Genomic DNA, 22,028 nt, shown 5'->3' on the forward strand with positions numbered 1-22,028 from the left:
GGTAACAATAGATGCTGAGGACTACTGGGGAAGGAGGGGGCAAAGGTTGAAAATGTAACTACTGGGTTAGTTAGATTTTGGTTAGTTAGATTTGCTCTTGGGTGACGGGATCATTCATACCCCAAAACATCAGCGTTATGCAATAGATTCATGTAACAAACCTATACATGTACCCCCTGACTCTAAAATAAAAGTCGAAATTAAACTTTAAAAGATTTTATGGTTGGTACTCTTTTTCCTTCCTACATTCCTACCTTGGTGAATCAACATCTCCCAAAGCATCAGTGATCCCCCTGATGCAGGTGATTCAGAAATCTATAATACTAAATGCTTAGAGAGAGTTCAGAGTTTGCCCCCAGCATTTTAATTCCATGTTTCCCACATTGAACTTTTCTTTCTTAAGCTTGCTCTTCTTCCTGACTTCTCCAGTTCTGCAAATGGCACTGCTGTTCTGCCATCACACATCACCACCTTATAAGAGGTCTTTCAGATCATTGACTCTTTTCTCTCCTTTGCCCCCTGCATCCACTCAGCCACCACATGCTGCCCCTCTGCTTCTGAAATCTCTACCATGTCTATCTCTTCCTTTTTTTGGCTACAGCCCCAGTTCAGCCACATGGGGATTCTCAACAGAGGCTATACATTAGATCATATGGTCAGCTTTAAAAAAGAATTTAAAAAACACAACCATTTCGGCTTCCCATTTCTGACCAACTGAGTCTGTGGCCCTGAGGCAAAAAACTAGATTGAGGAATTAAAAAAAATCTCTCCAGGGAAGTATAATGTGAAGAGATGCTTGATAACACCTGGGTTCGATTATGCGCAAAAAAAAAAAAAAAAAAAAAGTCCATGGTTTTCCCCACCTCCTGTCTGTCATCAACCCGATCTTTCGTCTACATTTCTGCCCTATTATTAACTTTCCTGTTATACTGCTTGGACAGGGGCATTAATTTGCTTCAGTGCCTTCAATGTCTCTCCACCACTGCGTTCAGGATAAATTCATGTTCCTCAGCCTAGCCATGAATTATTGTAGAACTGGTGCCAACTTTCCAACCTTCTTTTGTGGTTTGCTTCTTTGTAAACTATAAGCATCTGCAAAAGGAAGCATGCCCTACTTGGTCTCATTTCTTTGGTCATTATGTTCTCCTTGTCTGAATGGATTTCATAATCTTTGTGTATCGCTTAGGATGCATTCAGCTGCAGGTTATAGATATTCAACTAAAACTGGCTTGATAAATAAGCTCCTTTGCATATTTAAAATGCTTGAAAGTGAGTTCAAGGATGAAAACTGGTTTCTCTGTGATTATCTTGCTTTCCCTCTAGATACCAAGATAGTAGCCACAACTGCAAGCATCACAGTCTTGGATGACCATATTCAAGCTAGGAAGAAAACACAGTTGCTCGCTATTTATTTATTTATTTATTTATTTATTTATTATCAGGAAGGCAATCTTGCTGACCTCCCTTCAATGCCATTAGCCAGCATTGAATCAAAAGACCACGTTCTTGTCTCAAAGAAGGTTGGAAAAGTGAATATCTGGCATTGGCAGCTTCTATACTGGGAGGCTGGCTCTTCCAGGAAAGAAGTGAGTTGAGAAGGCAAACATTACATGGAGGCAAACAATGGGGTCTCTCACATTTTGTTTTGAAGTACAGTATTTGGTTTTTAACCAAATTCCATGCAAATGCCTCTCTAGGAAGCCTTGCTCAATCTACACCAGATAAATCCTGACGTTTTCTCTCTTTGCGTTGTCATGGTATTTTTGTTTAACTCTCTCTCATTGCTCTTGTGCGCTTCTGCTTTTGTTTATGTTATTTGTGTACATGTGCTATTTCCTATTGAATTATAAGCTCCTTCAGGGCAGGGATTATGTCTTAGTCATCTTTGTATATCCCATAGTAGCAAGTCAATATAAACATATTTTATTGCAAGAATAATATTCTGGCACTTACGGCCCTCATATTATTTGTTCTGCTGGTGTCATTTTCAAACATGTTTTCAAAATTTGTGTTAGGTGGCTGTTCAACCAAGGGACATGAAGTCATAGTGAGAGCAAGTCTTCAGTTACTGTGTTCTTCTTGGTTCTTGTCTTCTACCCAATCATCTGAAGGACATGGTCCTCCTTTCCCACCCCTGCCAGTTTCAGAAAGAACAGATTGAGGTGGTAATGGCACACCCTGACCACCTCCAACAGTTCTATCAAAATATTTGGGGTTCTCTGCTTTAAGCCTAAATGTGTTCAGGCTGGAATAGACGCTGCCAGCAGGGCTATTGAGAAAAGCCCCACCTGGTGGTAACTCATCCCCACTGGGCCTCTCCAGGAAGAGTCAGCCAAGCAGAGAAGGGTGCTATATCTTCCCTCCACTCGGGGAGACGCTGGCTTCAAAGGCCTGGTCTGACAGGAAAACGAATGGTAACTGGTAGAAGCAGGGGAGCGTTGAGGCAATGAGAACTTATTAAAAGAACAGTAGTTCACGAGGTCAGGAGATCGAGACCATCCTGGCTAACACGGTGAAACCCCGTCTCTACTAAAAATACAAAAAACTAGCCGGGCGAGGTGGCGGGCGCCTGTAGTCCCAGCTACTCAGGAGGCTGAGGCAGGAGAATGGCGTAAACCTGGGAGGTGGAGCTTGCAGTGAGCCGAGATCCGGCCACTGCACTCCAACCTGGGCGACAGAGCGAGACTCCGTCTCAAAAAAAAAAAAAAAAAAAGAACAGTAGTAACAATAATTTTCAAAGCATTATTTATTTGAGAGTGAAAGGACAGGGATTTCATCAGCCTGAAATGCCGGAGCTTGGTTGCGTTCAACTACCCGTGTGGTGATCCAGCAGAACCCACATGGGGTGTTACTTCATAGCAGATTCTGGGAGAGGAAAAAGTGCATTAGATCCTCGTTTTATTTTGCGTAGTGTGTGATGTATTGAGCAACAGTGACCCTGGAAAGTTATATTTCTGTCCTCTCTATTGCTTATAATCAAAGGGGGAGATACACTCTAGGTTGTTGAGTGTGTGTATCTCTGTGTGGGTGCTTGTGGTTTCATGAAGAGTCTATGTGGGGACGTCACTTGAACTTGGGTTCCCAGGCATTTTTCTGTCTTGGAGGAGAGGCTCATCTGGCGCAGCAAACACAGAGTTGTTAAATTGGATTTTCATGGAGTGGAGAGGGGGGTGATGCTAGCAGCTGGCAGAATTAAGTAAAGCAGTGGGGGGTTGCCTGTTTCCCTTAAGGGGGATGTGGTTTGTTGCCCAATTTTAAACTGTTGTGACTCAGTTAAGAGGAAATCAATTGGAAAACTTAAAATGACTTAATTGGCCGTTAGAACACTGCGACTCCACAACTATTTGATTTCCTCCACGTCCTGTCAGAGGATGCTGATGGGCCTTCTTCACTTCAACTTTCTTAGCAGCAATTCTTTGAGGCCCTTTCCTTTCCCATCTAGGGCCAGATGACTGCTCCCTCTACAGCACAAAGAGTGACTGCTGCCTGAAACCGGTGCTGTGCCCTGTGTAAGGACAAGGAAAGGGCCTAATAGGGTAAGCAGGATTCCAGGATTCAGGCTTGGCTTTGGTTGAGTTACAAGGACTTTGAAAGGATAGGGCTTATCTGGGGGAACTTAGAAACTTAGATGAAATCCAGTGCACCATAAGATGATGCCAATACCAGGAATACTTTCCAAAAGTTGCTGATCCAGCACGATGAAGTAAATCAAAATATAATATTTATCCTCCAATAATTGTACTGAGTAATTAATATATTTGAGGCTCTGGACTCACCACTACCCATATATTATCTAATTTCATATTTGAAACAGTGCTTTGAGTTTTCTACTGTTAGCTATAATTTGCAGACAAGGAAACTGAGGTTTGGAAGCATTGACCTCTGAACTTTAGCATGCATCAAAGTCACCTAGAAAGCTTGTTAAAACACAGATTGCTGGAATTCCTTTCTGCCTGACTACCCTTGAACTGGGACATCAGCTGTTTTTTGTATTCCGACTTGAACGGAAACATTAGTTTTTCCTGGTTTCCCAGCCTGCCAGCCTTTGTACTAGAACTGCACCATCAGCTCTCCTGGTTCTCCAGCTTGTCAATTCACCTGGCAGTTCTGGGGCCATGCCTGAGAATGTGCATTTCTGACAAGTCTCCAACTGATGCTGATGATGCTGGTTCAGAGACCACACTTCGTGAACCACTGCCTTACGCTAAGGAAACTCAAACCTTCCTTAATAATTCCCCCAAACCAGATCCTACTGCTCAGATTCTCCCAAGAGATTCAACTTCATTTAAACACACATTTAATTTAGTGCGTACATGAGATGAATAAGATACAGATCTTTCTTTCAAGGTGCTCACAGGCTAATGCTAGGAGTGGGGAAGATAGAATCTAATGTGTAAATAAATAATTTCACTAGAATGTAGTAAGTGTCTGTAGAGTTCAGTGAAGGCAAAAAGAAAGGTAGTGTAATCAGGTTTACCTGAGGACAAAGGATGTCTAAGGTCTCCATGGTGAAAGGAAGACTTACGGACTTACTCAGGAGACGAGAGATGCAAAGGGTCAAAGCTCAGATCAAGTGGCCAATCCCTCCTCAGGTCCTCATTTCTTTTGATTTGGCCTGGTTGCTTCTGGCTCTGTGTTTGGCCTGACTGCTGTGGTTGGTGCTCTCTACATCCACCCTGCAGTGCATTGGTTCTCTTCCTGCCAACTTGGTCACCCACACCTGGTCTGCCCGGGCCCATCCAAGAGACACTCAGGAGGAATGCATGCTGAACCCCTTCTCCCTCAATTGTTCTGGGGATTGAAAGAGGTTCCATGAGCTTTACAACCAGTGAAAATTGTCGCCAGCTTCGCAATTCTGGCCAACATGTCTATGCTTTGAAGTCTGGTTTCTGCCTTTTACAATTCTATTTTTAAAATGTATTAAAGATGTTTAAATGTGGCAGAGACTTCCAATAAAAGCCGTGCTGCTTGAGAATCAGGATGCTGGTCTCAATTTAAAGTGCCTGTTAAAAAATAAGATACCCATGTAAAAGGGGCTCTGAAGGACTGACCGAATAGCTCTTATGGAAATCAAGCTCACTCACCAATGGCTCTGAAAGGATTTCAGAAGTTAGTATGCCCTGTGTCTATCCCGTTTGTGCCCTGAAAGTGCCTTTTAATACAAAGTGATTGAATTTTTGTTTGACTCAGTCACTAACAAAAAACCATGAAACTAAAACAGGAAAACTTCTCTAACAAAATAGTTTGGCAAAAACTTTGGCTAAAAAAACCAAACAACGTCTAATAAGTAGTACCTATTTTTCTACCAGTACTGGCTCCCTGAAGAGGCGTCTGGGGTCATCCTGTGCTTCCACAGAATCACAGCTCTGAACATCATTTGGGGACCAATCTCTCTTGACAGTCTGTTTTGTCTTGATAACTTTATTAGACCCTTTAGGAAGCTACTGAAAAGATAAGATGTGGTTCCTCACCTATGCTCTCCCCATGACTACCCACGCTCAGTTACCCAAAAGCCATTACTGATTCTGGCTTAAGTCTTCTCCCTTTTTCTCCATCCTTACTTGTTACTTGTGTGCCAAATACTGTAGGTTAATTTATCCAACACCCGTTTGTATACATTTTTCTCAGGTCTCTCTCTCCTTTAAAATCTGGAAAGCTAAAATTGGCATTCTCAGACTCTCTCGAAGTTAGGAGTAGCCATGTGGCACAGTCTGGCCCATGAAATGTAAATCAAAGTTGGCTGGGGATTTCTGGGATGCTCTTGTTTTCCTGATAGAAGCAGTGACACTTTCTTTAACCATTCTTTCCTTCTTTCAGTTGCCTGAAATATGGTATGCCAGCGAAATCTGTCACTGCCATCTTGTGACTATGAGCGAAATGCCAGGAGAATTGTAGAGTTCTTGGCTTGGTCATTTTGAGCTGCTGAACCAATGTCTACAATTATCAACTTCTGGACTTCTCCTTACAAAAGAAAAAAAACCCCTCAATTTATTTAAACTATTATTTTTCAGTTCTTCATTACTTAAAGGCACAGATATCATCTAATTGAGTTATTACATGAGCTCAGAGTGATTAAGTAACATGCTTAAGCACACACAGCTAATAAATGGCAGAATCAGAATTAAATCTGATAGATTTGAAGCTAGCTCTAAAACTTGTATTCCATTGAATTTTCTTCTGTGAATCTGTTGCATAATATGGTGTCTAGTTGTTACATTAATGTTTTTCCTTTTTTTTTTCAGGAAAAGATACCTCCTAAAATCTGCCATAGCACATCCATCTTGGTGGATGTGGGTAGTTACCTTATGACATAACTTACTCTGAAAGAATCGATGGCAAGACCCTTTTCAATTATGTAGCTATCAGGCAATTGAGTTGTGGCTGCCCCAAAGAAAAAGTAATAGACCCTTTTTGTGGCTTAGCAAAACCAGTTTCTCCAAATAACAACTTGGTGTATAGAGGTGATTATTGCAGTAGAAAATGAGGACGTTCTCATAGCCATGAAGTCTTTTGGGAGGAAATGATGGCATTCATTAGCAATCCCACCACACCCTCACCTTCCATTTAAGATTCAGTATCTTTAGATGCCTCAGTGGGACTCAGTCTCAATTGTGGTCTAAAGGCAGGAAAAGAAAGTAAAGACCATCCATGAGGGAATTGCCCCATGAGGCAAAGCAGTGTAAAGTGGGCCCCCTGATTCAACTGCAACACCTAGATGGATGCAGAGAAGGGCTGGACCTGCTTTACGACTAAGAGCTGAGCATGTCAGTGTGAACCAGCTTTTATTGTTCCAAGCATGGTAAGCTCTGTCCACAGAGTTGAACCAGCAAGATCACCACTTCACAGTCAAAAATGCGTCAGTGTGCACGGAACCAGCAACAGTAAGTTGTTTGCAAACTGGGGTATCTGGCAGCCTGATCCAATTCTGCAGTTCACTCTCTGACAGGCATTTGGAAGTAAGACTGGACCTCTCTAGAATAAGGAAATACAGGGGTTCTTAGGTAATGTAGAAGTATGTCCTTTAAAATATCCTAGATTCCTGTTATTCTGACAAATGGAGGATCCAGCCATTTTAATTTGAAGAATATGAGATGTGGTCAAATCTGTCTCCTGAGCTGGTGAAGCAGGTAGTAACAGCTACATAAGTAAAAGGACTAATAGACAAAAACCAAGGGAAAATATTATAACTGAATTAATCAAAATATGGGTTAGCAGGCATTGTTCCTGAAATGTAATAATCTATTTGGATTTAGAGCATACTGAGTCAACTAACTCATATTTCAAAGGCTCCTTTTATGTTGAATTTTCCCCCAATGGTAGACAGTCTCTGGAATCAAGAGTTACACTGGAGACGGGGTGGGTCACTGGGAAAGTCTGTGTTACATTATTTTCAGTTCCATGTTATTCAACCTGACTTTATGTGCCAATAAATATGCATGCTGGCTAGAAGCAAAGATAGTATTAACCTCCATGCATCACGTGGGAGGGAAGCTTCAGCTTTAATGCTAATGACTTTTGCATTATTTTATCAGGATCTTTAAACCTTGGACCATTCTGAATCACAATATTGGAGAGTCAACATTATGTATAAATTACATATAGAAGATAGTAAAAGATAAATCCAACAAGGGTAGATTAGGTGGCTTAATTGGTGTTTGGCTTAATTGGTAATATGGGCAATATGAAGTGTTTAGGATTCTACTAACAGTGCAGTATTTAAAACTTCAGTTTTAAAAATCAAGTCCAGATTTGCAAGGAACAAAACATTAATGTCTACCTATCTTAAAATTCTCCAAAAGACCTTACATTTTTATGTCCAAGCCGGGGTCTTTATTAAAAACATATCATGTCAGTTTTCAGAATGCTTCCAGAATTAAGTTCGTGAGGAGGGACGTAATAGGTTTTGAACAGTTAAAAAGTTGCTCCAAGCACTCTGCTAAACACTTCATGTTCCTTCTTTTAATCTCCACAGTAGTCATATGAAGTAGGTATTCCTATGTCCCCGTTTCATAGATGAATAAACTGAGGCACAAAAGGACTCATGGATTGCCCCAAATTACACAGCCTACACTGAATTAGTAAGGGTTAAATTCTGATTGTCCTTGAAAATGTGTCTCCTTAAGTTATGCCTAGTACCATCCTCCACCTTCACTTTCCCAAGTCTCCCTCCCTTCAGATACTTCTCAATAGGGACTAAAGAATCATCCATAATCCACACTTTTAAGACTCAAATAGAAAGAATAATTTCCAAGTACATATCGTTTTTCTGGGATTCCTATTGTAGTGTCTCAAAGAAAATATCTGCTGAAATGTTAATGATTGGCCTTTATCATATGGTAGGAAATTTATATCTATATCTTCTGTTGTTGCAGCTTCCTTGACTAAGTTTGAATTTCCCTAAGATCTGACAATGGCCTTACTAGAAGACACTTAAATGTGTTGAATTGGATGATTGATATATAGTACAGGCAAAGCAGCAAATCAAGCTCATATGATTTTGGCTAGGTCCCTTCTCGGGCTGGAGGTCACAGCTAAACTCAGAACCTTAGCTGTGGGAGACATGCTAACGGTTGCTGCTATGTCCTCATGATGGGAAGCTAGCCATGCTTCAATCTTGATTTTTTTTTTTCTTTTGGAGATGGAGTTTCGATCTTGTCACCCAGGCTAGAGTGCAGTAGCACAATCTTGGCTTACTGCAACCTCCACCTCCTGGATTCAAGTGATTCTCCTGCCTCCGCCTCCTGAGTAGCTGCGATTACAGGCATGCGCCACCAAGCCCCACTAATTTTTGTATTATTAGTAGAGACGGGGTTTCACCATGTTGGCCAGGCTGGTCTCAAGCTCCTGACCTCAGGCGATCCACCTGCCTGGGCCTCCTAAAGTGCTGGGATTACAGGCACAAGCTACCGCACCTGGCATGATCTTGATTTTTATCATATGTAAATGAGAATTTGGAACTGTCTGAAGAGAGTGCATATTACTTCTACAAAATTAATTTTACTCAGTTATAACATACTGAGTATTAAATGGTTGCATAGAATAGTACTGTGACTTTAACCCATGTGTTTTCTCTTGTTGTCACAATGAATTCATTTTATATAAATAGAAATACAGAAACGTGGCATTTTGTGGCTGTTTCTTTTCACTTACCATAATGCTTTCAAGGTTCATCCATACTGTAGCATGTATCAATAGTTCATTCCTTTTATGTCCAAATAATATTCCATTGTATGGACATACCACATTTTATCCATTCATTAGTTGAAACATTTGGGTTGTTTCCATTTTTTTACTGTTATGAATAATGCTGCTATGAACATTGGTGTACACCTTTTTATGTGAACATATGTGTTCACATATATGAAGCTCTTGGATCCCTTATCAAAAAGTAATTATCCATATATTGGCTTATTTCTGGACCCTCAATTCTAGGCCATTGATCCATATGACTATCTTTATGCTAGTACCACATGGTCTTGATTATTGTACTTTACCAGTAAGTTTAGAAATCAAGAATTGCAGTAGCTCAATTTTGTTCATCTTTTTCAAAGTTGTTTTAGCTACATTGATCTTTTGCACATCCATATGAACTTTAGAATCAGATTTCAATTTCAGCAAAAAAAGGCAGCTAGAATTTTGATAGAGATTGCATCGAATCTGCAGGTAAAGTAAGTATTGCCTTATTAACATTATTAACTTTTCTGATTCATGAACATGGGAGGAAAGCATATATTTATATAGATCTTCTTTAATTTCTTTCAATGCAGTTTTATTTTTAGTTGTACAGGTCTTGATTTATCTTGTTAAATATATTTTATTCTGTTTGATGCTGTTATTAAAGGAATTGTTTACTTAATTTCATTTTTGGATTGTTATTGATGCATAAAAATACAACTAATTTTTTCATAATGATCTTGTATTATGCAACCTTGATGAATTTATTTTACTATAATAGTTTTGTTGATTCCTTAGAATTTTCTACATACAAATCATATCAACTGCAGATAGAGATGGTACTTCTTCCTTTACAATCTGGCTGCCTTTTAATTCCTTTTCTTGCCTAATTGGCTTAATTAGAACATCTAGCGCAATGTTGAATGGAAGTGGCAAGAGTGGACATGCTCTTCTTGTTCCTGGTCTTATGGTCTTTTAGTCCATTTTCATGCTGCTGATAAAGACATACCTGAGACTGGGTAATCTGTAAAGAAAAAGAGTTTAATGGACTCACAGTTCCATGTGGCTGGGGAGGCTTCACAATCAAGGCAGAAGGTGAAAGACATGTATTACATGGTGGCAGGTAAAAGAAATGAGAGACAAGCAAAAGGGGAAACACCTTATAAAACCATCAGATCTTATGAGATTTATTCACTACCATGAGAACAGTATGGGGGAAACTGCCCTCATGATCCAATTGTCTCCCACCAGCTTCCTCCCACAACACATGGGAAATATGGGAGCTACAATTCAAGATGAGATTTGGGTGGGGACACAGTCAAACCATATCATGGGGGAAAGTACTCAGTGTTTCTGCCATGGGTATAATGATAGCTGTGGGTTTTTTGTAAATGTATTTTTTCAAGCTGAGAAATTTTACTTCTATTCTTAGTTTGTTGAGTGTTTTTTTAATCATCAAAGAGTGCTAGACTTTTGTCAAATGCTTTTTCTGTGTCTATGAGATGATCGTGTGGTTTTTAAACCTTTATTCTATTAATACCATATGTTACATTGATTAACTTTCATATTTTAAACCAACCTTGCATTCCTGGGAAAATCCCACTTGGTTGTGGTGTACTATCCTCTTTATATGTTACTGAACCAGTTTCCAACTATTTGCTTGAGAATTCTTACGCCTATATTCTGTAGTTTCTGTTTTTTGTAATATGTTTGTCTGGCATCATAGAATGAGCTGGGAAGTATTCCCTCTCGTTCTATTTTTTGGAGCAGTTTGTGAAAAATTTGTGTTAATTCTTTAATGTTTGATGTAACTTACCAGGGAAGTCATCTAGTTTTGGGCTTTTATATGAGAAGCTTTTGGATTATCAATTTTTCTTACTTGTTATCATTCTGATCAGATTTTCCATTTCTTCTTGAATCCGTTTTATTAGTTTTTGTCTTTCTGGAAAATTGTTGACTTCATCTAGGTTACCTAGTTTGTTGGCATATAATTTGTCATAGTATTCCCTTATAATCCTTTTATTTCTATAAGGTTGATTGTAATGTTACTTCTTTCACCTCTGATTTTGTTAACTTAAGTCCTTTCCCTCTTTTTTTTTTTTGGTCTATCTAGTTAATGGTTTGTCAATTTTATTGATGTGTTCAAAGAACCCAGTTTTGGTTTCATTGATTCTATTATTTTCTAGTCTTAATTCATTCATTTCTATCTTAACTTTATTATTTCCTTTATTTCATTTGCTTTGGATTTTATTTTGCTCTTCTTTTTCTAGCTTCTTAAAGTAGAAGTTTAGGCTATTGGGTTAATGTATTTATTTATTTTTTTAAATAAGTGTTTACAGTTTTAAATTTTCCTCTAAGTACTGCTTTTTATGTATATCATAAATTTGGGTATGTTGTGTTTTTATTTTCATTCATCTCAAAGTACTTTCTAATTTCCACTATGATTTCTTGTTTCAGCCATTGATTGTTTAAAAGGGTATTAGTTAAGTTTTACATATATCTGAATTACTTAGATTTCCTTCTTCTATTGAGTTTTAGTTTCATTCTATTGTGGTCATAGAACACACAGTTTTTGTATGATTTAAATATTTTAAAATATACTGAGACTTGTTTTATGACATAATGCATTATTTATCCAGGGGAGTGTTTATGTGCACTTGAGAAGAATGAAGAATGTATAGTCTACTGTTGTTGGGTAGAGTGTTCTATCAGTGTCTGATCTAGTTGATTTATAGTGTTGTGCAAATCTTCTGTTTCCTTGCTGATTTTCTGACGGCTTGTTCTCGTTATTTAACGTGGGGTATTGAAATCTTCAACTATATTGTTGAATTGCCTGTTTCTCCCATCAATTCTGTGAGTTTTCAAAGGTTGAATATCCAGAGTCTACAAAGCACTTAAACAATTACAAGAAAAAACCAACCCCATTAAAAAGTGGGCAAAAGACATGAACAGACACTTCTCAAAAGAAGACATACATGCAGCCAACAAACATGAAAGAAAGCCCAATATTACTGATCATTAGAGAAATGCAAATCAAAACCACAATGAGATACCATCTCACACCAGTCAGAATAGCAATTATTAAAAAGTCCAAAAACAACAGGTGCTGGCAAGGTTGCAGAGAAAAACGAACACTTTTATACTGTTGGTGGAAGTGTAAATTAGTTCAACCATTGTGAAAGGCAGTGCTTCATATATTTTGGTGCTCTGTTGTTAGGTGCCTATATATTTATAATTATTATATCTCTTCAATGGGTTAATCTTTTTACATTATAAAATGTCATCATGTATCTCCAGTAATGATTTTCTGTCTTGAAATCTATTTCAAATAATATTAGTACAGTCACATGAGCTCTCTTAAGGTTATCTTTCTACCCTGTCATTTTTAACCTATTAGTGTCTTTGAAACTAAAGTGAGTCTCTTTGCTCTGCACTCCTATGTTTGTTTGCAGCACTGTTTACGATAGCTAAGATGTGGAAGCAACCTAAATGTCCATCAACAGATGAATGAATAAAGAAAATGTGGTACATATATACAATGGAGTACTATTCAGCCATACTAAAGAATGAGATCCAGTCATTTGGAACAGCATGAATGGAATTGGAGATCATTATGTTAAATGAAATGAGTTCAGCACAGAAAGACAAACATTGTGTGTTCTCACTTATCTGTGGGATCTAAAAATCAAAAGAATTGAACTCATGGACATAGAGAGTAGAAGCATGGTTACTAGAGGCTGGGAAGGGTAGTGGGAGGGTTGGGAAGAGGTGAGGATGGTTAATGGGTACAAAAACAAAATAGAAAGAATGAATAAGACCTATTTGATAGCACAAAAGGGTGACTATAGTCAATAATAACTTAATTGTATATTTTAAAATAACTTAAAGAGTATAATTGGATTGTTGGTAACTCAAAGGATAAATGCTTAAGGGGGTGGATACCCCATTCTCCATGATATGCTTATTTCACATTGTGTGCCTGTATCAAAGCAGCTCAAGTATCCCATAAATATATACACTTACTATGTACCAACAAAAATTAAAAAAAAATAAAATGGAGTCTTTCTTAGACAATATGTAGCTGGACCATGCTGTTTTCAATCTATTCATTCATTTCATCCAAAAGGCCAATATCTGCCATTTACTTGTAGTTATCTATTTATATTTAATGTAATTATTGATGACAAGATTTATGTTTGCCATTTTATTTGTTTTCTATATGTGTATGCCTTTTTTTCCCCTCTATTCATCCACTACTGCCCTTTCTTGTGTTAAATAGATATTTTCCACTATACCATTTTAACTACCTTTCCTTTGTTACTATATATTTAAGCATTTTTTGGTGGTTGCTCTAAGAATTACCATTAACATATTAATTTATAACAATCTAGATTAATACCAATTTAATTTAAATAATACATAAGGACTTTTCTTCTGTATAGCTCCATTACCCCTCTCCTTTATCCTGGTTTTGTCACAAATTACCTCTTTATATATATTGTGATCATCAACATAGACTTATAATAATTGCTTTATGATGTTGTCTTCTAAATTATATAGGAGAAAATAGGAGTTAGAAATGCAAAACGTACTTTTACCATTCTTTCTTTATATTTATCTATGCAATTACCTTTACCAGTGCTCTTTATTTCTTCATGTTGAGTGGAGTGTTGAGTCTAGTGTCCTTTTAATTCTGCCTGAAGATTTGCCTTTAGTATTTCTTTTTTTTTTTTTAATTTATTTATTATTATTATACTTTAAGTTGTAGGGTACATGTGCATAACGTGCAGGTTTGTTACATATGTATACTTGTGCCATGTTGCTGTGCTGCACCCATCAACTTGTCATTTACATCAGGTATAACTCCCAATGCAATCCCTCCCCCCTCCCCCCTCCCCATGACAGGCCCCTGTGTGTGATGTTCCCCTTCCTGAGTCCAAGTGATCTCATTGTTCAGTTCCCACCTATGAGTGAGAACATGCGGTGTTTGGTTTTCTGTTCTTGTGATAGATTGCTAAGAATGATGGTTTCCAGCGGCATCCATGTCCCTACAAAGGACACAAACTCATCCTTTTTGATGGCTGCATAGTATTCCATGGTGTATATGTGCCACATTTTCTTAATCCAATCTGTCACTGATGGACATTTGGGTTGATTCCAAGTCTTTGCTATTGTGAATAGTGCTGCAATAAACATACGTGTGCATGTGTCTTTATAGCAGCATAATTTATAATCCTTTGGGTATATACCCAGTAATGGGATGGCTGGGTCATATGGTACATCTAGTTCTAGATCCTTGAGGAATCGCCATACTGTTTTCCATAATGGTTGAACTAGTTTACAATCCCACCAACAGTGTAAAAGTGTTCCTATTTCTCCACATCCTCTCCAGCACCTGTTGTTTCCTGACTTTTTAATGATCGCCATTCTAACTGGTGTGAGATGGTATCTCATTGTGGTTTTGATTTGCATTTCTCTGATGGCCAGTGATGATGAGCATTTTTTCATGTGTCTGTTGGCTGTATGAATGTCTTCTTTTGAGAAATGTCTGTTCATATCCTTTGCCCACTTTTTGATGGGGTTGTTTGTTTTTTTCTTGTAAATTTGTTTGAGTTCTTTGTAGGTTCTGGATATTAGCCCTTTGTCAGATGAGTAGATTGCAAAAATTTTCTCCCATTCTGTAGGTTGCCTGTTCACTCTGATGGTAGTTTCTTTTGCTGTGCAGAAGCTCTTTAATTTAATGAGATCCCATTTGTCAATTTTGGCTTTTGCTGCCGTTGCTTTTGGTGTTTTAGACATGAAGTCTTTGCCCATGCCTATGTCCTGAATGGTACTACCTAGGTTTTCCTCTAGGATTTTTATGGTATTAGGTCTAACATTTAAGTCTCTAATCCATCTTGAATTAATTTTCGTATAAGGAGTAAGGAAAGGATCCAGTTTCAGCTTTCTACTTATGGCTAGCCAATTTTCCCAGCAGCATTTATTAAATAGGGAATCCTTTCCCCATTTCTTGTTTCTCTCAGGTTTGTCAAAGATCAGATGGCTGTAGATGTGTGGTATTATTTCTGAGGACTCTGTTCTGTTCCATTGGTCTATATCTCTGTTTTGGTACCAGTACCATGCTGTTTTGGTTACTGTAGCCTTGTAGTATAGTTTGAAGTCAGGTAGCGTGATGCCTCCAGCTTTGTTCTTTTGACTTAGGATTGTCTTGGAGATGCGGGCTCTTTTTTGGTTCCATATGAACTTTAAAGCAGTTTTTTCCAATTCTGTGAAGAAACTCATTGGTAGCTTGATGGGGATGGCATTGAATCTATAAATTACCTTGGGCAGTATGGCCATTTTCACGATATTGATTCTTCCTATCCATGAGCATGGTATGTTCTTCCATTTGTTTGTGTCCTCTTTTATTTCACTGAGCAGTGGTTTGTAGTTCTCCTTGAAGAGGTCCTTTACATCCCTTGTAAGTTGGATTCCTAGGTATTTGATTCTCTTTGAAGCAATTGTGAATGGAAGTTCATTCATGATTTGGCTCTCTGTTTGTCTGTTACTGGTGTATAAGAATGCTTGTGATTTTTGCACATTAATTTTGTATCCTGAGACTTTGCTGAAGTTGCTTATCAGCTTAAGGAGATTTTGGGCTGAGACAATGGGGTTTTCTAAATATACAATCATGTCATCTGCAAACAGGGACAGTTTGACTTCTTCTTTTCCTAACTGAATACCCTTGATTTCTTTCTCTTGCCTAATTGCCCTAGCCAGAACTTCCAACACTATGTTGAATAGGAGTGGTGAGAGAGGGCATCCCTGTCTTGTGCCAGTTTTCAAAGAGAATTTTTCCAGTTTTTGCCCATTCAGTATGATATTGGCTGTGGGTTTGTCATAAATAGCTCTTATTATTTTGAGGTACGTTCCATCAATACCAAATTTATTGAGCGTTTTTAGCATGAAGGGCTGTTGAATTTTGTCAAAAGCCTTTTCTGCATCTATTGAGATAATCATGTGGTTCTTGTCTTTAGTTCTGTTTATATGCTGGATTATGTTTATTGATTTGCGAATGTTGAACCAGCCTTGCATCCCAGGGATGAAGCCCACTTGATCATGGTGGATAAGCTTTTTGATGTGTTGCTGAATCCGGTTTGCCAGTATTTTATTGAGGATTTTTGCGTCGATGTTCATCAGGGATATTGGTCTAAAATTCTCTTTTTTTGTTGTGTCTCTGCCAGGCTTTGGTATCAGGATGATGTTGGCCTCATAAAATGAGTTAGGGAGGATTCCCTCTTTTTCTATTGATTGGAATAGTTTCAGAAGGAATGGTACCAACTCCTCCTTGTACCTCTGGTAGAATTCAGCTGTGAATCCATCTGGTCCTGGACTTTTTTTGGTTGGTAGGCTATTAATTATTGCCTCAATTTCAGAGCCTGCTATTGGTCTATTCAGGGATTCAACTTCTTCCTGGTTTAGTCTTGGAAGAGTGAAAGTGTCCAGGAAATTATCCATTTCTTCTAGATTTTCCAGTTTATTTGCATAGAGGTGTTTACAGTATTCTCTGATGGTAGTTTGTATTTCTGTGGGGTCGGTGGTGATATCCCCTTTATCATTTTTAATTGTGTCGATTTGATTCTTCTCTCTTTTCTTCTTTATTAGTCTTGCTAGTGGTCTGTCAATTTTGTTGATCTTTTCAAAAAACCAACTCCTGGATTCATTGATTTTTTGGAGAGTTTTTTGTGTCTCTATCTCCTTCAGTTCTGCTCTGATCTTAGTTATTTCTAGCCTTCTGCTAGCTTTCGAATGTGTTTGCTCTTGCTTCTCTAGTTCTTTTAATTGCGATGTTAGAGTGTCAATTTTAGATCTTTCCTGCTTTCTCTTGTGGGCATTTAGTGCTATAAATTTCCCTCTACACACTGCTTTAAATGTGTCCCAGAGATTTTGGTATGTTGTATCTTTGTTCTCATTGGTTTCAAAGAACATCTTTATTTCTGCCTTCATTTCGTTATGTACCCAGTAGTCATTCAGGAGCAGGTTGTTCAGTTTATGTAGTTGAGCGGTTTTGATTGAGTTTCTTAGTCCTGAGTTCTAGTTTGATTGCACTGTGGTCTGAGAGACAGTTTGTTATAATTTCTGTTCTTGTACATTTGCTGAGGAGTGCTTTACTTCCAATTACGTGGTCGATTTTGGAGTAAGTACAATGTGGTGCTGAGAAGAATGTATATTCTGTTGATTTGGGGTGGAGAGTTCTATAGATGTCTATTAGGTCTGCTTGCTGCAGAGATGAGTTCAATTCCTGGATATCCTTGTTAACTTTCTGTCTTGTTGATCTGTCTAATGTTGACAGTGGAGTGTTGAAGTCTCCCATTATTATTGTATGGGAGTCTAAGTCTCTTTGTAAGTCTCTAAGGACTTGCTTTATGAATCTGGGTGCTCCTGTATTGGGTGCATATATATTTAGGATAGTTAGCTCTTCCTGTTGAATTGATCCCTTTACCATTATGTAATGGCCTTCTTTGTCTCTTTTGATCTTTGATGGTTTAAAGTCTGTTTTATCAGAGACTAGTATTGCAACCCCCGCTTTTTTTTGTTCTCCATTTGCTTGGTAAATCTTCCTCCATCCCTTTATTTTGAGCCTATGTATGTCTCTGCGTGTGAGATGGGTCTCCTGAATACAGCAGACTGATGGGTCTTGACTCTTTATCCAGTTTGCCAGTCTGTGTCTTTTAATTGGAGCATTTAGTCCATTTACATTTAAGGTTAATATTGTTATGTGTGAACTTGATCCTGCCATTATGATATTAACTGGTTATTTTGCTCGTTAGTTGATGCAGTTTCTTCCTAGCCTCGATGGTCTTTACATTTTGGCATGTTTTTGCAATGGCTGGTACCGGTTGTTCCTTTCCATGTTTAGTGCTTCCTTCAGGGTCTCTTGTAAGGCAGGCCTAGTGGTGACAAAATCTCTAAGCATTTGCTTATCTGTAAAGGATTTTATTTTTCCTTCACTTATGAAACTTAGTTTGGCTGGATATGAAATTCTGGGTTTAAAATTCTTTTCTTTAAGAATGTTGAATATTGGCCCCCACTCTCTTCTGGCTTGGAGAGTTTCTGCCGAGAGATCTGCTGTTAGTCTGATGGGCTTCCCTTTGTGGGTAACCCGACCTTTCTCTCTGGCTGCCCTTAAGATTTTTTCCTTCATTTCAACTTTGGTGAATCTGGCAATTATGTGTCTTGGAGTTGCTCTTCTCGAGGAGTATCTTTGTGGCGTTCTCTGTATTTCCTGGATTTGAATGTTGGCCTGCCCTACTAGGTTGGGGAAGTTCTCCTGGATGATATCCTGAAGAGTGTTTTCCAACTTGGTTCCATTTTCCCCCTCACTTTCAGGCACCCCAATCAGACGTAGATTTGGTCTTTTTACATAATCCCATACTTCTTGCAGGCTTTGTTCATTTCTTTTTCTTCTTTTTTCTTTTGGTTTCTCTTCTCGCTTCATTTCATTCATTTGATCCTCAATCGCAGATACTCTTTCTTCCAGTTGATCGAGTCGGTTACTGAAGCTTGTGCATTTGTCACGTATTTCTCGTGTCATGGTTTTCATCTCTTTCATTTCGTTTATGACCTTCTCTGCATTAATTACTCTAGCCATCAATTCTTCCACTTTTTTTTCAAGATTTTTAGTTTCTTTGCGCTGGGTACGTAATTCCTCCTTTAGCTCTGAGAAATTTGATGGACTGAAGCCTTCTTCTCTCATCTCGTCAAAGTCATTCTCCGTCCAGCTTTGATCCGTTGCTGGCAATGAGCTGCGCTCCTTTGCCGGGGGAGATGCGCTCTTATTTTTTGAATTTCCAGCTTTTCTGCCCTGCTTTTTCCCCATCTTTGTGGTTTTATCTGCCTCTGGTCTTTGATGATGGTGATGTACTGATGGGGTTTTGGTGTAGGTGTCCTTCCTGTTTGATAGTTTTCCTTCTAACAGTCAGGACCCTCAGCTGTAGGTCTGTTGGAGATTGCTTGAGGTCCACTCCAGACCCTGTTTGCCTGGGTATCAGCAGCAGAGGCTGCAGAAGATAGAATATTTCTGAACAGCGAGTGTACCTGTCTGATTCTTGCTTTGGAAGCTTCCTCTCAGGGGTGTACTCCACCCTGTGAGGTGTGGGGTGTCAGACTGCCCCTAGTGGGGGATGTCTCCCAGTTAGGCTACTCAGGGGTCAGGTGAAAGGACACAAAGATAGATGTGTACCCGCCCCCCACCCGCTACACCCTTGTTCTGCTCTCTAATCTTTGCACGTACCAGAGGTTTCGTAAGTTCTGTAAGTACATGTTTCTCTTTCTGAGGCCAGGTCACAAGGAATGTTTAAGTAAGATAGCCAGGTCACAAGGTGTGTTTAAGCAAGATAGCCATAAACTGGTCGTGCAACCTGATGCAATATAATTAACTGCCTTTGTGTAAAACTGCTCTTCCGCCTCAAGGGTTGTACTGAAATATCAGAAATGGCAGGAACCAATCATAGTTTGCCAAATCGCTTTGTTCAAACTCCAGCCAATCATACCTCTAATTTGTATAATGATTCTATGCCTACTTTCCTTAGACTATATAACATTGTTCGGAGCTCAGTAGGGGAGCTCTCCTGCCCGTCTCGTTTCACGAGCAAGTGAGAGCTCCAGGTTCGAACCTGTAATAAAGATCCTTGCTGCTTAGCTTTGACTCTGGACTCTGGTGGTCTTCTTCGGGGAATAAACGGTCTGGGCATAACAAATGGGGGCTCGTCCGGGATTTCCCCCAAGCCCACCAGACCCCCAAGTCAACGGATCTTAATCTGTAGGTAAGCCGGCTTTGTCACTGTCTCTGTCTTTGTCTCTGTCTGTCTCCCTGAAATTTCGTGAAATCCGTAATCTGTAATCTGTATTGGTCTGTTCTGTAAGTGGCACGGTCTTGGCGGACGCGCTAGAAGACAGCCACTCGGGACTGGTGGGAGACGTTCCCCAGTGCCCATCTGGGGGCCTCCATCCTTGGTTGCCCCGTCTGACTCAGGTCGGAAGTCCGACACGCGCTCGCGAATGCTCATCGTTATTACTGTCTGTCCGTTATTGTTAAGTGTTAAGTGTAAGCCCAAAACGAAACATAAAACCTTTTCTTCCCCCTCCAGGACCGGACCTGTCGGATACTCCCCTCTGCTTCACACTCATTTTCGTCCCCCCTTCTCTTTGTAGGAGCAGTCCAAAGATGGGCAACAACCAGAGCACGCCGCTCTCACTCCTTGTTACCAATTTTAAGGATGTGAAGGCTTGGGGGCGTAACTTAAGCGTAGAACTAAAGAAGGGAAAGCTAGTTACTTTCTGCCGTTCAGAGTGGCCCTCTTTCGGCGTAGGGTGGCCCTCTGAAGGAACTTTCTGTCTCTCTATTATTACTAAGGTAAAAACTAAGATTTTCCTGCCAGGGCAGTCAGGACATCCTGATCAAATTCCTTATATTCTAGTGTGGCAGGATCTTGTGGAAAACCCACCACCCTGGATAACTCCATTCATCCTTGAGCCCTGCAAAGTCCTAGTAACGCGACCTACAAGACAAAAGACTCCCTCTGCTCCCTCGGCCCCTGTGCTGCCGGACAGCCAGGACCCCCTAACGTTAGAACCCACATTTCCCCCACCATATCAGCACCTTATCCCGCAGGACCCAGTCCCCCAGGGTGGTGCTTCCGTAGAGGGAAACCGAGAAGCGGAAGCAGCCGAGAGTGAAAGTAACCTGGGGGGGCCGGCCGGCCGAACACGAGGCCGCGTACAGCGGGACCAAGCTTCCCGACTCCCTGACTCCACTGTAGCCCTGCCTCTCAGAGAAATAGGATCGCTCGATGATACCGGGCTCTCCCGTCTCATGTATTGGCCTTTTTCCACCAGTGATTTATACAATTGGAAGTCCCAAAATGCTCGGTTCTCAGATAATCCCAAAGATCTAACCTCGTTGTTAGACAGTGTCATGTTTACTCACCAGCCGACCTGGGATGACTGTCAACAGCTCCTCCGAATCCTGTTCACAACGGAGGAGCGGGAAAGAATCCAAGTTGAGGCCAGAAAACTGGTTCCAGGAGATGACGGCCAGCCAACTGCAAATCCTGACCTCATTAATGCGGCTTTCCCTTTGACCCGGCCCAGATGGGACTACAACACGGCAGAAGGTAGGGGACGACTGCTCATTTATCACCAGACTCTAATGGCGGGTCTCCGGGCTGCAGCTCGCAAGCCCACCAATTTGGCTAAAGTATATTCTGTGTTACAAGGTAAGACAGAAAGCCCCGCTGTGTATTTAGAGAGATTAATGGAAGCCTTCAGACAGTTTACCCCTATGGACCCGGAAGCACCGGAAAATCAGGCAGCGGTAGTAATGTCCTTTGTAAACCAGGAAACACCAGATATTAAAAGAAAACTCCAGAAATTAGAAGGTTTAGAGGGAAAGCAGATTCAGGACCTCCTTCAGATGGCCCAGCGAGTTTATAATAATAGGGATACTCCAGAAGAAAAACAGTTCAAGGCAACCAAAGAAATGACCAAAGTCTTAGTAGCAGCTTTCCCCCAGGCAGGAAATGGCCAAAACAGAAAGCAGAAAAAGCAAGGCCCTAGGCAAGGATTAGAAAAAGATCAGTGTGCTTATTGCAAGGAACGTGGCCACTGGATTAAAGACTGCCCAAAGAAACGGAGACCAGCTAACCCTACCTCCGTACTCGTTACCCAGGACTCTGACTAGGGAGGACGGGGTTCGGACCCCCTCCCCGAACCCAGGGTAACTTTGCAAGTGGAGGGGTCCCCAGTTCGCTTCTTGGTCGATACTGGGGCGGAACGCTCAGTCCTAACCAAACCAATTGGAAAAATGTCTAAGA

At 40.0% G+C, this 22,028-nt stretch overlaps 1 protein-coding gene across 1 annotated transcript in view; it reads left to right on the plus strand.

The window, feature by feature from the left end:
• Positions 1 to 22,028, plus strand: part of LOC144333278 (uncharacterized) — a 93,067-nt gene that overhangs the window by 65,391 nt on the left and 5,648 nt on the right. The window contains exon 2 of the mRNA XM_077956522.1: positions 20,432 to 21,329. Within this exon, the coding sequence (XP_077812648.1) occupies positions 20,432 to 21,329 (898 nt within the window). The remainder of the gene's footprint in view (positions 1 to 20,431; positions 21,330 to 22,028) is intronic.

The sequence above is a fragment of the Macaca mulatta genome, chromosome 12 (genome assembly GCF_049350105.2).
Source record: "Macaca mulatta isolate MMU2019108-1 chromosome 12, T2T-MMU8v2.0, whole genome shotgun sequence".
NCBI lineage: Eukaryota > Metazoa > Chordata > Mammalia > Primates > Cercopithecidae > Macaca > Macaca mulatta.